The following is a 17,500-nucleotide window of genomic DNA, read 5'->3' as shown; positions in this document are numbered from 1 at the left end:
TGCATGTTACACAGCAAAATCCCCAGTGTTAAATTAACACCCAGAGTGTTTATATATGTCAAATTGGTCACAAATTAACTCTGAAAGTGTTAATTCAACACTGGGGAATTTGCTGTGTAGAAAGAGAATACAGACAGACAGACAGACAGATAGAAAGATGAAATATAGTGCCCTAGCAAGCTGTGAGTCATCTTACAAAAGCAAATTCAACATTGAGGGAAACACCAGAGAGACACCAGAATGAGCTTTTGTGAGTGTGTGAGTGTTTGAGTGTGTGTTTGACCTTGACCCTCCTGGTCGAGGTCCATGATCTCAGCGTGAGTGATCCACTCCATGTAACCCTTCAGATCTTCATCCAGCTGCTGACGTTCACGCAACTTCTGATACTCACCACTCCGAGAGCTCTTCTCCCGCTCCTTAGTGAATTCACTGAGTCAGGGAAACACACACACACACGCACAGTAAAATAGCCAATGATACTTTTTGAATAACACACACACACACACACACACACACACACACACACACACACACACACACACACACACACAGAGTGATGGTGTGACACTGACCCACACAGGACTCCCAGCACCATGTTTAAGATGAAAAATGATCCCAGAAGAATGAGAGTGACAAAGTAGAGCCACGGCCATTCCATCCCAATCGCATCATTCACCTGCGGCACACACACACACACACACACACACACACACACTAAATATTTTTTTCATCTTTACTATTATTCCTGCAGCGTGCTGATGTATCGGCCCAGACAGGCCTGAAACCCTGATCGGTGAGACACACCCAGTAGAGGACGTCTGTCCAGCCCTGCGTGGTGATACACTGATACACAGTGAGCATGGAGAAGCCCAGGTTATCAAAGTGTGTGATGCCGTTATTGGGACCAGGCCATCCTGGTTTACACACCGTCCCATTCAGGGCACAGCGCCGCCCGTTTCCCGCCTCAGCACATGGAGACGGCTTCTCATTCTCCACCGTCGCTATGATATCTGACACACACACACACAAATTATAACACAGTGAAGAAACACAACTAACACACACACACACACACACACACACACAAATTATAACACAGTGATTAAACACAACTAACACACACACACAAATTATAATACACTGATTAAACACACACACACACACACACACACACACACACACACACACAATCTCACAGTCACAAAGTGAAATCAGTACAGTGTTTTCTGAAGAGTAGCAGTAGGGTTAGGGATTAGGGGTTAATGATGTGGTTTGGGGTTAATGATAGGGTTTAGGGTGCGGCACGGTGGTGTAGTGGTTAGCACTGTCGCCCCACAGCAAGAAGGTCCGGGTTCGAGCCCCGGGGCCGGTGAGGGCCTTTCTGTGTGGAGTTTGCATGTTCTCCCCGTGTCCGCGTGGGTTTCCTCCGGGTGCTCCGGTTTCCCCCGCAGTCCAAAGACATGCAGGTTAGGTTAACTGGTGACTCTAAATTGAGCGTAGGTGTGAATGTGAGTGTGAATGGTTGTCTGTGTCTATGTGTCAGCCCTGTGATGACCTGGCGACTTGTCCAGGGTGTACCCCGCCTTTCGCCCGTAGTCAGCTGGGATAGGATCCAGCTCGCCCCTGACCCTGCACAGGATAAGCGGCTACAAATGTAGGTACAGCACATCTCCACAACTACATCTCCCATAACTCCCTCACTTCCTGCCCTGGACAATATCTACCTCATCTCATCTTTCACTGCACCATGATTGGGTAGTGTACTACAAGCTTGCCTATGAATTTCATTCTCTCTAACTGATGCTCTCTGACTATTGGTACTAAAGAAATACTATGTAGGTACAACACAGTCCCTTTAAGAAACTACATTTCCCATCAGCCGACTTCCGCTTTGACCTGCGTCACGCCGGGGCGGGATCACCAACGTCACATCCTCCAGGAAGGCATAAGTGACCCGGAAATCCACCATACTTTCTCTTTCCGTCTGGAGCAGCTGCCTGGACACAAGGAGAATCGCTCGCTCCGCCGAGCAAACCCAAGAACAGACGTCTTTCTTGCAAGATCCACGATTCAGCGCGTTTTTCTTTGTTTACCCCTGGCCACGGTAAAAATCCAAAATCGCGCGATCTAACTCAGATAGAGTTACAACCGGTTCTGTTTGTCTATTATCGAGTACGTACAAACTGCAGCCCAAAGCAGTTTAATTTAAAGTTTAGAAGCAACCGGATCCTTCTAATTAAGCGCTGTGCACATTATTTTGATCAGAGACTTTCTTTTCATCACGAGCAACCACAGGAAGCGACTCATGTGTTCCACCACGGTGAAACTACAAAAGTCTCAGAACATCTCTTCATAATCTTGCTAGAGGCAAGATACTGAGTAAGACTGGCAAAATTTGGGCATAAAACTAGTCTTAGGAATTAGCTTTATTGAAGTAGTGTGAATTTAAACTCAGGAACGGTTTAATTGTTTACACTGTAGACACGCAGCGTGTTGAATTGATGATTGTTCTATTTTGTTTTGATCTCTCAATTGTTTAATAGACAGGTTGCATGCTATCTTCTATTCCTTCCTAACACTCTTAATTTCATTCTTACACATATTTTGACCTCATCAAGGTTTCAGTGAATTTGGTAATGTTATAAAGCTAGTGAGTTAGCTGCTATGGCTAATTCTTCTGTCTCATTAGCATCCAGAGCTAACTGCATTGTCTCAAGGGACTGTAAGGCCTTACCACGTGGTCACACACAAAACACACCTCACTTAGCATCCCACGCTAGCCTTTTAGCTAGGCCATAGGCCTTACAACACACCTTAGCTAGCTACACAGAGCTAATCTTTTATCTTCAACATGTGGTCACCCTCCCCCACACCTTAGATAACATTCTTTTGCCTTAACTCCATGAGGTAGGATCCTTGGGTCTTAGCTAGCCACAAACACATGCTAGCTAGCCTTCCTTTGCCTTAATTAGCAACCAAAGCTAACTCTCTTGTTTTACTTAGAAACACATGGTCATCAAGCCCCATACACACACACACACACACACACACACACACACACACACACACACACACACACACACACACACACAGAGACACCCACACCCACACACATGCTCATCAAGTATATATCATATTTGTATATATTTCAATTGATATTATTCATTTTTATCTTTGTTATAATAAATTCATTTATTATTGAAACTGTGTGTTTATTTGTGTTCCAATATCTTTGAAGTACCCAATCTCAAATAATTCAAAGGTGCATATGAGTTATGTAATACGGTAAGTGATCATAATAATTTGGAACATATCATAATTTGGCTGTTTGGTAATTTATTATTAAGCACCAAAATTAATGGTATGATTCAATGAGAATGATTCAATGGTATGATTCAGTGAGACTGATTCAATGAAAACAATTCAATGAGAATGATTCAATGGTATGATTCAATTTAATTATTAACCTTCAGATTTAATGAGATTGATCACTCAATTACCAATTGCACCTACAACTACTACCTGCGGACAGAAACGAAGGAACAAGAACACGTTGTTGTATGGACCGCTGGCCACGGATAACGAGCCTCAGTCGCGTTGTTTTGCTTTCGTTGTGTTTGAAACCGATTACCGGTATTACTACACCGTAATAATGCAAATTAGGAAGATTAGAGGTGAGCGGTTCCCTCCATGTCTTCAGCCAACGAACATTTGACCAAGGACTTTCCGGATCACCAGATCCTGCCCGGGAAGAACTTTGCGACATAGCAGATCTGTATGAAACTGAGTTGAAGCTGTGCTCCGCACTCTTCAGAAGAATACACAGAAATGGAAGATCACAGACAAACTCCTTCAGCCACCACACAAGAGCAGTCCCTAGTAAGGCTGGCATTTGGGCAACATTAGTCTTAGTTTGATTAGTTTATGTGAAAAGTGCTATTTAAACCTAAGGTTGTTTCAAATGTGTGCACAGTAATCACATAGCTTTGGGCTGATTATATGTTTGTGGGGGTTTTGCTGGGATTTGAACCTAGGTCGCTGGTGTGACAATCCAGCAAACCCCCACTAAGCCACCAGGGGATTGACTCAAGTGTAGAGGCGTGAGGCAGAAGTAGAAAAGTATCAAAAGTTTATTTACAATATTTACAGTCCCAAAAAAAAGTATAATCCAAAATGCTCAGAAGATTAAGGGAAAAATAAAAAATATCCAAAAGTTCAAAGTCCATACAAAAGCCAAAAAAACAGAAAAGAAAAGGCAAAAATACCAACGCTCAGAAGATCCAAAAAACAGTAAATACCAGGTTCAAAAAGACCAAAAAGAAAAGCAAAGTGCAAAACCAAAAAGACAAAGGCAAGGAACACGGAACAGAGGTAACTGGAGCTAAACATAACAGCACAAAGACTCCGTGACAAGAGGACTGAACTCAGGGGTATAAATACACAAACTAATTAAGGACAGGGCGGGGCAGGAAACAGGCAATAAGACAAAAACAAAACACAGAACACAGTGGTGACCTCTAGAGGCCCAAAACAAACATGACCAGAAAAGGAAATAACAGCGGCCTCTAGAGGCCAAAACAGTTCCAGTCCTAACAGGACCCCCCCCCCCAGGAGCATCTCCTGACGTTCCCAGGACGATCAGGATGGGCCGAATGGAAGTCCCGACAAAGTTCTTTATCGAGTATGTCCCGAGCTGGGACCCAGCAGCGCTCCTCAGGGCCATAGCCCTCCCAGTCCACAAGATATTGGAGGCCCCCACGAACCCAGCGGGAGTCCAGCAGGCGGCGCACGGTGAACACAGTCTGACCCTGGAAGATGCGGGGGGTGGGGGGTTCCTAGGGGCAGGGGCATACGTGGATGTCAGTATGGGCCGCAACAGGGAAACATGGAATGTGGGGTTGATCCTTAGCGTACGTGGTAACTGGAGCTGGTAGGAGACAGGGTTAACTCTGCGTACAACCTTGAAGGGGCCAATGTAGCGAGGAGCAAGCTTGCGGTTCTCCACCCGCAGCGGAAGGTCCTTGGTGGACAGCCAAACCCGCTGCTCAGGGCAGAAAGTGTGGGCAGGTCTCCTATGGTGGTTGGCCTGAGTCTGGTTGGTACTGGAGATCTGGATGAGTGTCCTCCTGACCTTGCTCCAGGTCTTGCGACACCGTCTCACGTAATGGTTGACCGAGGGCACCCCAGCATCCTCCTCCTGGTCCAGGAACAGAGGTGGCTGGAACCCGAATTGGCACTGGAACGGCGACAGCTTGGTGGCCGATGACGGCAGGGTGTTGTGGCCGTACTCTGCCCATGGCAGCCAGGTGCTCCACGATGTCAGGTTATCCATAGCCAGGCCTCGCAGTGTGGTTTCCAGGTCCTGGTTGAGCATCTCCGTCTGGCCGTTGGACTGGGGGTGGAACCCAGAGGAGAGCCTGGCAGTGGCCCTGATGCTCTTGCAGAAGCTGTGCCATACTCAGGAGGAGAACTGGGGCCCCCGGTCAGAGACAATGTCCTGTGGGAGACCAAAAACTCAGAAGACATGAGTGAACAACAATTTAGCAGTGTCAAGGGCAGAAGGGAGTTTGCACAGTGGAATAAAGCGGCAGGCCTTGGAGAATCTGTCCACTATGACCAATATGACAGTGTTACCTTGAGACTCAGGGAGACCCGTGATGAAGTCGACCGCCACGTGGGACCAGGGACGCCGGGGAATAGGCAGAGGATGCAGGAGACCCTGGGAACACTGTCATGGGTTCTTGGTTCTGGTGCAGACCTCACAGGACAGGACGAATGACCTCACTTCCTTCTCCATGTTAGGCCACCAGAAGCGTCTTTTCAGGAAGTCCAGGGTCCTCCTGGGTGGGCGGTGAGAGGGGAAGAGTGACCCCACTGGAGAACCTTGGCCCAGGCTTGACGAGGGACGTACAGGAGGCCCGGTGGCCCCGTCCCAGGATCAGGGTCCCGGCGTTGAGCTTGTCGAATGGTCTCCTCAATACCCCAGTGGACAGGAGCCACAATCCGGGATACAGGAATGATAGGCCCAACTTCACTCTCCCTGTTGTTGGGTGAGAACAGCCTGGAGAGCGCGTCCGGTTTGGTGTTCTTAGAGCCCGGGCGGTATGATAGGGTGAAGCTGAAATGGCTGAAAAACAAAGCCCACCTAGCCTGTTGTGGGTTCAGCCTCTTGGCTTGCTGGAGGTACTCCAGGTTCTTATGGTCTGTCCACACCAGGAATGGATGTTGCGCTCCCTCCAGCCAGTGCCTCCACTCCTCAAGAGCTCGTTTGACCGCTAGCAGTTCCCAATCCCCCACATCATAGCGGGACTCCGCAGGGCTCAGGCAGTGGGAGAAATAAGCGCAGGGGTGCAGCTTCCCTTCTGAGCATTGAGAGAGCACCGCGCCGACACCACTGTCCGAGGCGTCCACCTCCACGATGAATGGTTGGGAGGTGTCCGGGAGAACTAGAATGGGTGCCGTGCAAAACTGGTGTTTGAGGTCATTAAACGCCTTTTCCGCCTGAGGGGACCAGACAAAGGATCCACCAGTCCTTTTGGTGAGGTCCGACATAGGTGCTGCTACGGAACTGAAGTTCCTGATGAATTTGCGGTAGAAGTTAGCGAATCCTAGGAACCACTGAACCTCCTTAACAGACTTGGGAGTAGGCCAGTCCCGGACGGCCAGGGTCTTGGCTGGGTCCATTTGGAGTTGCCCCGTTCATACGATAAATCCCAGAAAGGAGACCTTGGGGACATGAAACTCGCATTTCTGGGCTTTAGCAAACAGATAATTTTGTAAAAGTCTCTGGAGGACTTGGCGGACATGGTGGCGGTGCTCCTGTAAGGTCTTGGAGAATATGAGGATGTCATCGAGGTAGACGAAAACGTATAGATTAATCATATCCCTCAAGACGTCATTGATAAGGGCCTGAAAAACAGCTGGTGCATTGGTGAGTCCGAAGGGCATCACCTGGTACTCGTAGTGCCCTGACGGGGTGTTAAAGGCAGTCTTCCACTCATCTCCCTGTCGGATACGGACGAGGTGGTAAGCATTCCGTAAGTCCAACTTGGTGAAGATGGTGGCGCCTTGGAGCAGATCGAATGCTGTGGACATCAGTGGAAGGGGATATCGGTTGCGCATGGTGATCTTGTTCAGGCCCCTATAATCAATACATGGCCGGAGCCCCCCCATCCTTCTTGCCGACAAAGAAGCCGGCACCAGCGGGTGAGGTGGAGGGTCGAATGAACCCAGAGGCCAAGGCTTCCTTGATGTACTCCTCCATGGCCTTGCGTTCTGGCTGAGAGAGGGAGAACAGTCGGCCCCGAGGAGGAGTAGTCCCAGGGAGCAAGTCGATAGCACAGTCATAGGCGTGGTGCGGGGGAAGAACGGCGGCCCTGCTCTTGCTGAAGACCTCCTTGAGATCCCAGTACTCTGTGGGAACTTGAGATAACTCGGTGAGATCAGGAGGCTCGGCAGGAGACACAGGAGAGCTAGAGAGCAGACAAGAGGCATGGCATGCAGGGCCCCATTCCACAACCTGGCTTGTTACCCAGTCTATGCAAGGGTTGTGGCGAGTAAGCCAAGGAAGGGCTAGAATAACTGGAAACTCTGGGGAATGAATAAGGTGCAGGGATATTTCTTCTTTGTGACCTTGAGACTGGAGAAAGACTGGAGAAGTAACTTGGATGACTCTTCCATCACCTAACGCTTGGCCATCGAGGGCAGACACAGACAGTGGGATTTCAAGGGGCGCAGTCGGGACATTGATGCTTTGGGCGAAGTGGATATCCATAAAGTTTCCAGCCGCCCCTGAGTCTAACAAAGCTTGACAAGAGTGGACGGACTCACCCCAGGAGATGGAGACCCGGATGTAGATTCCTTGGCCAGGGAGTCCGGGAGAGAGGGTAGGCCCTGTCACAACCCTCTGTCGGCTGGATGGGGCGGTCCTTTTCCCGAGAGCTCGGGGCATGATTCTCGGAAGTGACCAGGCTTGCCACAGTAGATGCAGCACTTGTCCCTCCTTCTGCGCTCCCTCTCAGCTGTGGAGAGGCGAGTACGGCCAACTTGCATGGGCTCTGGACAGTCACTGGAGGAGGTAGACGGGCTCCAGGTAGAGGCAGGGAGGCCAGGGAGGCGTTCTCTCATCCTGTTGTCAAGATGAGTAGAATGTGAGATCAGAGTTTCGAGGTCACTTGGGCATCCGATAGAAGCCAGACTGTCTTTGATGGGGTCAGACAGACCATGGTGGAAGGCTGACACCAAGGCAGTCTCGTTCCATCCACTTACTGCTGTGAGCGTCCGGAACGAGATGGCGTAGTCTGCGACGCTTCCTCCTTGCCGGATAGACATGAGCTTTCTGGCTGCGTCTGTACTGATGCCTGCTTGATCGAAGACACGAAGCATCTCCTCAGTAAACAACTGGAAATCAGAGCACTCGGGTCCCTGTCTCTGCCAAATAGCAGTGGCCCAGGATCGCACCTTACCAGCTAACAAGGTTATCACAAAGGCAATCTTGTGGCGATCCGTAGTGTAGGTGGTAGGCTGAAGCTCAAAGGTGAGTTGGCACTGGGTAAGGAATTCCCAACACTCACTGTGCTTGCCGTCATACCTCTGTGGTGCAGGAAGGCTGGGTTCACGAGGTGAAGAAGGCAGCATGGCAGGAGGCACTGGAGCAGGAGCAGATGGTGGAGCAGGATCAGAGAAATCAGCTGTGCCAGGGTTTTCCCAATCTGCTGAAGCAGTGCCTCGTGGCAAGCAAGGGTCTCACGTTGGCTTGTGAGAGTCCATCCATGAGTGTCTGTGGTGGATCCGAGGTGTCTTAATGCAGCCATCATTCCCTGAAGGTTGGCCGGATAGACAGATGAAGAAGCCTCTGCTGAGTCGGTCATGACAGAGTCTTTCTGTTGGGGTTTTGCTGGGAGTCGAAGCCAGGTCGCTGGTGTGATAATCCAGCAAACCCCCACTAGGCCACCAGGGGATTGACTCAAGTGCAGAGGCGTGAGGCGGAAGTAGAAAAGTATCAAAAGTTTATTTACAGTCCCAAAAAAAAGGATAATCCAAAACGCTCAGAAGATTAAGGGAAAAATAAAAAATATCCAAAAGTTCAAAGTCCATACAAAAGCCAAAAAAACAGAAAAGAAAAGGCAAAAATACCAACGCTCAGAAGATCCAAAAAACAGTAAATACCAGGTTCAAAAAGACCAAAAAGAAAAGCAAAGTGCAAAATCAAAAAGACAAAGGCAAGGAACACAGAACAGAGGTAACTGGAGCTAACAGCACAAAGACTCTGTGACAAGAGGACTGAACTCAGGGGTATAAATACACAAACTAATTAAGGACAGGGCGGGGCAGGAAACAGGCAATAAGACAAAAACAAAACACAGAACACAGTGGTGGCGGCACGGTGGTGTAGTGGTTAGCGCTGTCGCCTCACAGCAAGAAGGTCCTGGGTTCGAGCCCCGGGGCCGGCGAGGGCCTTTCTGTGCGGAGTTTGCATGTTCTCCCCGTGTCCGCGTGGGTTTCCTCCGGGTGCTCCGGTTTCCCCCACAGTCCAAAGACATGCAGGTTAGGTTAACTGGTGACTCTAAATTGACCGTAGGTGTGAATGTGAGTGTGAATGGTTGTCTGTGTCTATGTGTCAGCCCTGTGATGACCTGGCGACTTGTCCAGGGTGTACCCCGCCTTTCGCCCATAGTCAGCTGGGATAGGCTCCAGCTTGCCTGCGACCCTGTAGAAGGATAAAGCGGCTAGAGATAATGAGATGAGATGAGATGAGAACACAGTGGTGACCTCTAGAGGCCCAAAACAAACATGACCAGAAAAGGAAATAACAGCGGCCTCTAGAGGCCAAAACAGTCCCAGTCCTAACAATGTTATTGTGTTTCTCAGTTTTACTCTGGTAGATTTTGCATGGCCTATCTCTCTTTACTTTTTTCTCTCTAACGCCCGCTTACCACGCACCATTATACACACCTCAGCATTCAGACTTCTGTAAACTAAGGGCTGGTTAGCTCAGCTGGTTAGAACGTGGTGCTGATAATGCTGAGGTTGTGGGTTTGATCCTTGAATGGGCCAGTGATCATTTATGTGCCTTTGTTTTAATCAGTCACACAGAGTGCCTACAGTCCCCTCCCCACCTTTTGCGCACCTTCTTTGCATGCTTCACTCAAACTGTCAGTATCCCCATTGAAAACAGTCACTAACCAAACTACAAACATGCACTCGGAACTACACATCCCAGAACACACAGCGCCCTCTGTCACCAGCCTATTGAACTCAGCTGACAATCATCACACACATCATTAGTCTCCCCATATAACCACAGCAGTTCCACACCTTCATTGTGAAGTATCGTTCTGTGTTCTGACCAGTACTACTGAGCCTTTTCATTGTCTGCCTGCTGTCTTGTTATTCTGACACCTGCTAGTATTTCTCTCTCGTCTTTTGCCTTGCCTACTTTGTGTTGTTTGCATGATCGATCGACCCTCGCCTGGTTACCGACTACATCTCTCGTCACACAATTTGGCTTTGTTTGCAGTCTGCTTCTCAATCTCTTTCTGCACATACATCCATAAGTGCCTGCAATCTGACACAAACACTCTTGTCACCTCCCTCTCTCACTTAGCATACAACCCTTTGTTAGCCATTAGCCTGCAAACACACACACTTAAGGCCAATTTATGCTGACAACCCAGTCCTCGCAGATAGCGTCGCAGACAGTGTCTGCGTAGCCCCCCCACCTTCGCAGACGCTCTGCGCGCACCTCCCAAAAATTGTGACCACCGAAGAAGCCTCGCAGACAGTGTCGCAGACAAGAGGGCTCTGACTGGTCCACTCTACATCCGCTGTACACGCACTTCCGCTTCCCTACTTTCCCGGTTTGGTTTGTTTTCATGACCGGCATTTTTAAAAACACGAGCGAAGATGGAGCAGCACGAAGAGCGGTTGATTGAGGAAGTACGTACATCTATACGACTCCAGTTCTAGTCATTATAAAAAAAAAGTTCTAGTCATTATAAGTAACCGGAGGATAAACACTCCACTAACCACACCCACCAACTACTCCTAGCGACTTCGCGCCCCCTTGCGTTGTGCCGGTGAATAACATCGCGCATGCCTATACTCCCCGCTCAACAATAAATTACAACTGTCTGCGAAAAGCTATCTGCGAAAGCCTTGTCGCAAGAGCATGCAGAGGCCTTTACACACATAATATTACCACCTCAGATCACCATTTTGTGCCTTGATTGTTAAACTGCTGCTAGTATTATTGAATGTACCTGATCAGGATTATCCTCACTTGATTTTGTAATTTTAATATATTAAATATTTATAAGAACCCCTCCTAGAACTGCCACCTTATTGTGGTGGAGGGGTTTGTGTGCTTGAATGATCCTAGGAGCTATGTTGTCGGGGGCATTATGCCCCTGTTAGGGTTTCCCAAGGCAGACAGGTCCTAGGTGACAGGCCAGACCAAGAGCAGTTCACCAAAAACCCCTATGGAGAAAAAATCCAGGACCGTGACGTCGCCCGGTATGACGCAGCCGGGGCCCCACCCTGGAGCCAGGCCCGGGGTTGGGGCTCGTATGCGAGCGCTTGGTGGCCGGGCCTTTGCCCATGGGGCCCGGCCGGGCTCAGCCCGAAGAGGTGACGTGGGCCCGACCTCCTGTGGGTTCACCACCCACAGAGGTAGCAGTAGGGGTTTGGTGCAGTGTGGATTGGGTGGCAGTCGAAGGCAGGGGCCTCGACGACCTGATCCCCGGACACAGCAGCTGGCTGTTGGGACATGGAATGTCACTTTGCTGGGGGGGAAAGAGCCTGAGCTTGTGCGGGAGGTTGAGAGGTACCGGCTAGAGATAGTCGGGCTCACCTCCACGCACAGCTTGGGCTCTGGAACCCAGCTCCTCGAGAGGGGCTGGACTCTCCACTTCTCTGGAGTCGCCCGTGGTGAGTGGCGGCGGGCTGGTGTGGGCTTGCTTATAGCTCCCCAGCTCAGCCGCCATGTGTTGGAGTTTACCCCGGTGAACGAGAGGGTCGCCTCTCTGCGCCTTCGGATTGGGGAGAGGGCTCTTGCTGTTGTTTGTGCCTACGGGCCAAATAGCAGTATAGAGCATCCGGCCTTCTTGGAGTCCCTGGGAGAGGTACTGAGGGGTGCTCAGACTGGGGACTCCATTGTGCTACTGGGGGACTTCAATGCTCACGTGGGCGACGACAGTGACACCTGGAGGGGCATGGTTGGGAGGAACGGCCTCCCCGATCTGAACCCGAGTGGTGTTTTGTTATTGGACTTCTGTGCTAGTCACGGTTTGTCCATAACGAACACCATGTTCAAGCATAGGGGTGTCCATAAGTGCACCTGGCACCAGGACACCTTAGGTCGGAGGTCGATGATCAACTTTGTAGTCGTTTCATCTGATCTCCGGCCCTATGTCTTGGACACTCAGGTGAAGAGAGGGGCTGAGCTGTCAACTGATCACCACCTGGTGGTGAGTTGGATCCGCTGGTGGAGGAGGAAGCTGGACAGACCTGGCAGGCCCAAACGTATGGTGAGGGTTTGCTGGGAATGTCTGGCCGAGCACTCTGTTGGGGAGGTCTTTAACTCCCACCTCCGGGAGAGCTTTTCCCAGCTTCCGAGGGAGGCGGGGGACATTGAGTCTGAGTGGACCATGTTCTCTACCTCCATTGTGGATGCAGCTGTTCGGAGCTGTGGCCGCAAGGTCTCCGGTGCCTGTCGTGGCGGCAATCCACGAACCCGGTGGTGGACACTGGAAGTAAGGGATGCCGTCAAGCTGAAGAAGGAGTCCTATCGGGCCATGTTGACCTCCGGGACTCCTGAGGCAGCCGACGGGTATCGGCAGGCCAGGCGTGCTGCAGCTCGGGCAGTTGCGGAGGCAAAAACTCGGAACTGGGAGGAGTTCGGGGAGGCCATGGAGAAGGACTATCGGTCGGCCTCGAAGAAATTCTGGCAAACCGTCCGGCGCCTCAGGAGGGGGAAGCAGTACTCTGCCAACACTGTTTACAGTGCGGGTGGGGAGCTGTTGACCTCAACTGGGGACATTGTCGGGCGGTGGAAGGAATACTTTGAGGATCTCCTCAATCCCACCATCATGTCTTCCACTGAGGAGACTGAGGCTGATGACTCAGAGGTGGACTCATCCATTACCCAAGCCGAAGTCACTGAGGTGGTTTGCAAGCTCCTCGGTGGCAAGGCACCGGGGGTGGATGAGATCCGCCCTAAGTATCTCAAGTTTCTGGATGTTGTGGGGCTGTCTTGGTTGACACGCCTCTGCAACATCGCGTGGCAGTCGGGGACAGTGCCTCTGGAGTGGCAGACTGGGGTGGTGGTCCCTCTTTTTAAGAAAGGGGACCGGAGAGTGTGCTCCAATTATAGGGGAATCACACTTCTCAGCCTCCCAGGGAAAGTTTACTCCAGGGTACTGGAGAGGAGAATTCGACCAATAGTCGAACCTCGGATCCAGGAGGAACAATGCGGTTTTCATCCTGGTCGCGGAACACTGGACCAGCTCTATACCCTTCATAAGGTGCTCGAGGGTTCATGGGAGTTTGCCCAACCAGTCCACATGTGCTTTGTGGATCTGGAGAAGGCATTCGACCGTGTCCCCCGTGGTACCCTGGGGGGGATGCTTTGGGAGTATGGGGTTCGGGGCTCTTTGCTAAGGGCTGTCCGGTCCCTGTACGAACGGAGCAGGAGTCTGGTTCGCATTGCCGGCAGTAAGTCAGACCTATTCCCAGTGCATGTTGGACTCCAGCAGGGCTGCCCTTTGTCACCGGTTCTGTTCATAATTTTTATGGACAGAATTTCTAGGCGCAGCCAGGGGCCGGAAGGAATCCTGTTTGGGAACCACAGGATTTCATCTCTGCTTTTTGCGGATGATGTTGTCCTGTTGGCTTCTTCAAACCAGGACCTTCAGCATGCACTGGGGTGGTTTGCAGTCGAGTGTGAAGCGGCTGGGATGAGAATCAGCACCTCCAAGTCCGAGGCCATGGTTCTCGACCGGAAAAGGGTGGCTTGCCCTCTCCAGGTTGGTGGAGAAGTCCTGCCTCAAGTGGAGGAGTTTAAGTATCTCGGGATCTTGTTCACGAGTGAGGGAAGGATGGAGCGTGAGATCGACAGGCGGATCGGTGCAGCCTCCGCAGTGATGCAGTCGCTTTACTGGTCCGTCGTGGTGAAGAAGGAGCTGAGCCAAAAGGCGAAGCTCTCAATTTACCGGTCGATCTACGTTCCGACTCTCACCTGTGGTCATGAGCTTTGGGTAATGACAGAAAGAACAAGATCGCGGATACAAGTGGCCGAAATGAGTTTCCTTCGCAGGGTGGCTGGGCGCTCCCTCAGAGATAGGGTGAGAAGCACAGTCACTTGGGAGGAGCTCGGAGTAGAGCCGCTGCTCCTCCACATCGAGAGGAACCAGCTGAGGTGGCTCGGGCATGTTTTTTGGATGCCTCCTGGATGCCTCCCTGGGGAGGTGTTCCAGGCATGTCCCCCCGGGAGGAGGCCCCGGGGAAGACCCAGGACACGCTGGAGGGACTATGTTTCTCGGCTGGCCTGGGAACGCCTCGGTGTTCTTCCTGAGGAGCTGGCCGAGGTGTCTGGGGAAAGGGAAGTTTGGGCTTCCATGCTTAGACTGCTGCCTCCGCGACCCGGTCCCGGATAAGCGGAAGAAGACGAGACAAGACGAGACGAGATATTTATAAGAAACTGTGTCTTGTCTGTTTTGCTGTAGTATTACTTGAAGCTATCCTCTGCCATCAAAAAATTTACATTGCCTTCAATGAGCTAGTGTATCACTAGAGTAATTCATTCATTACTTTAATAATTAATTGAAATACTGATTAGTAAAATTAATGAACTGATATTTTATGGGACTGATTGTATGAGACTGATTTAATAACGCAATTGCACCTACACAGATAATGGCTGGATGGCTGGCTGGATGGATTAGGGGTTAATGTTGTGGTGACAGAAATGTAGGGTTCAGGTTTAGTGTTACAGAAAACTCGTAATGTCCATTTTGGGGTCATTATCCTCTGAAGGTTTTGTGGACTGCAGAAGTAGAGATTAACGTTCATGTTTTAAGGTTTTTAATATTTAATATTTTAATGATCTAGTGCACTGGGTAGCGTGCTAACCCGTGTCCTTGTAGTAGCAGGTTTTGTGCATCTTGCATTTGAAAAGCTCAAGGCCGATGATGGCGTAGATGGTCACCATGAAGAAGACGAGCAGTGAGATGTGAAACAGCGGCAGCATGGACTTGAGAATGGAGCTCATCACCACTTGCAGGCCTGGAGGACACATTGCACCTGGATTATAAAACATCTGACCAAGTGTGTCTCTGTTGAAGCTGTGTGTGTGTGTGTGTGTGTGTGCGCTCTGTGACTCACTCGGGACTCCTGAGACAAGCCGTAATGGCCTCAGCACCCTGAAATGATCAACTTTATCTTAAACTTTCTGTCTATTGTACATGTACTTAGCATTAGCAAATATAAATGTATAGAGTACGTAAACACACCACGGTACCTAAATGCTCTGAGAGCTTTCATATCAAACCCTCCACCTTTCTGTTCCACTGGAGCCTCAACACCACTGATATTATTAATGAAGTCCACCACTATAGTGAAAAGACTGAGAGAGAAAGAGAGACAGAAAGACAGACAGACAAGGAGAGAGAATAGTATATGTCTCATTGTTGTTGATGAAAAATAATTTCTTCATGTAACTATTTGCTCTGATGTTAGTGTTTGAGTGTTAACGAATTTATTTCCATGAACAGACAGACAGACAGATGTTTCAGTCTCACCCCATTGTCACTATGACGAAGTCCAGAATGTTCCAGCAGTTTCGTAAATATGCGTCAGCGTGGAAGAGCAGTCCGTACGCCACAATCTTCAGGAAACACTCCAGTGTGAAGATGATGAGGAAGATGTACTCCAAACTCTCCTATTAGTGTACACACACACACACACACACACACACTGAGTGTACAGACTCATCACACACGAGGCCTCATTTTCTCCAGCTGGATCCACGTGTATTTATTCATAAATCATTTGTAGGAGAATTTCTATGAACTTCATGAAATCCTGCCATTTTGGAAACTTGTGCTGCTGAGAGACTGAAACTTTATTGAGAAGAAAATTAATGAATGTAAACAACTTCGACATAACCAACTTCAAATCACATAAGCTGTGAGGAGTTACCCCATTCTCTCTCTCCCTCTCTCTCTCTCTCTCTCTCTCTCTCTCTCTGTTATTAAGAAATCCGCTGTGTAAAAGTTAATTGCTCATTAACCACACACACACACACACACACACACACACACACACACACACACACACACACACACAGTGGATGTGTAACAATAATAGCTACAACAATAATATGTTTAAAAGTGATTCTGAAACATGAAACACTTTTAAGCACTGATGTGTGTGTGTGTGTGTGTGTGTGTGTGTGTGTGTGTGTGTGTGTGTGTGTGTGTAAGAGCTAGTCTAAATTTAAAGGTTTTTTGCAGCTGCTCTTCTCACTTACCTGGGTCAAGGACACACACACACACACACACACACACACACTGGTGAACCTCTCTGATTATGTTATCTCATGCCCTGTGTGTGTGTGTGTGTGTGTGTGTGTGTGTGTGTGTGTGTGTGTGTGTAAATGACATCATAAGGTAGATGCTGATGACTTCCACCAGAAAAACCTCCAACTCATATTACTGTTTAAAGGTGTGTGTGTGTGTGTGTGTGTGTGTGTGAGAGAGAGAGAGAGAGAGAGAGAGACACACCAGGTTGCTGTTGGTGTTGTTCGTGTCCTCCTCAGGCATTGGCATGAACACAGCAAGAGCCACACAGTTTGCAAAGATGGTGAGAAGAATGATGATCTCGAATGGCCTGAAGGGGGCGGAGTTAAGTGAAAAACACCACTCCCCATTTACGCTCACACTGAAAACAGTTTATTTCCTGTTATTATGCTGAAATGTCGTGTGGGAATGGCTCCAGCGGGAATCAGAACCATCAGATTAACGCGTGGTGATGTAAACAGTGTCTCCTACTGATCTGAAATGTCCTTGTGGTGGTCACCAGCGGAAAGGCTGCATTACCTGCTGCACACACACATCGGGTTTACTACACGTGAGGTCAGAGTGCAGTGGAATCTGCTCCGCTCATTTACAGTTTCATTTTTTGGACCTACAAAGAAGGAAGAGAAACACAATCTGCTTTAAAGTTTGTATTTGCAACAAAACTGGCCGAATGGACTCAGAGCGTGCAGGTCCTTTTAGAAATTAGTGAAATAGAAAAAAAAGTGCTCTCAGAAAGCTGAATGCTCTGACTGGACTCAAGGGCTCCATGTTGTCATGGTAACACTGACAATAACATGTGACATACACACTGCTTCAGATCATCTAATCCTGTCAGTGATACAGTACGTTACAGTCATTATCATTTCTCTCTCGCTCACAGTGTTCTCCTTCTTCACACTGACTTAGTGAAGCAAATCAGCAGA

The 17,500-nt window shown here is 49.4% G+C and overlaps 1 protein-coding gene across 1 annotated transcript in view; it reads right to left on the bottom strand.

Annotated features, from left to right (window-relative positions):
* The window catches only part of cacna1sa (calcium channel, voltage-dependent, L type, alpha 1S subunit, a), a 54,348-nt gene that overhangs the window by 21,029 nt on the left and 15,819 nt on the right, over window positions 1-17,500 (bottom strand). The window contains exons 3-10 of the mRNA XM_060910329.1: window positions 16,782-16,887; window positions 15,798-15,937; window positions 15,518-15,622; window positions 15,382-15,419; window positions 15,130-15,282; window positions 805-1,010; window positions 573-676; window positions 284-429 (exon numbers count right to left, since the gene is read on the bottom strand). Coding sequence (XP_060766312.1) covers window positions 284-429; window positions 573-676; window positions 805-1,010; window positions 15,130-15,282; window positions 15,382-15,419; window positions 15,518-15,622; window positions 15,798-15,937; window positions 16,782-16,887 — 998 coding nt within the window. The remainder of the gene's footprint in view (window positions 1-283; window positions 430-572; window positions 677-804; window positions 1,011-15,129; window positions 15,283-15,381; window positions 15,420-15,517; window positions 15,623-15,797; window positions 15,938-16,781; window positions 16,888-17,500) is intronic.

Source organism: Neoarius graeffei, chromosome 26 (genome assembly GCF_027579695.1).
Source record: "Neoarius graeffei isolate fNeoGra1 chromosome 26, fNeoGra1.pri, whole genome shotgun sequence".
NCBI classification, from domain to species: Eukaryota; Metazoa; Chordata; class Actinopteri; order Siluriformes; family Ariidae; genus Neoarius; species Neoarius graeffei.
Note: the sequence above shows the minus strand (reverse complement) of the source record. Positions and strands in the feature narration are given on the sequence as shown.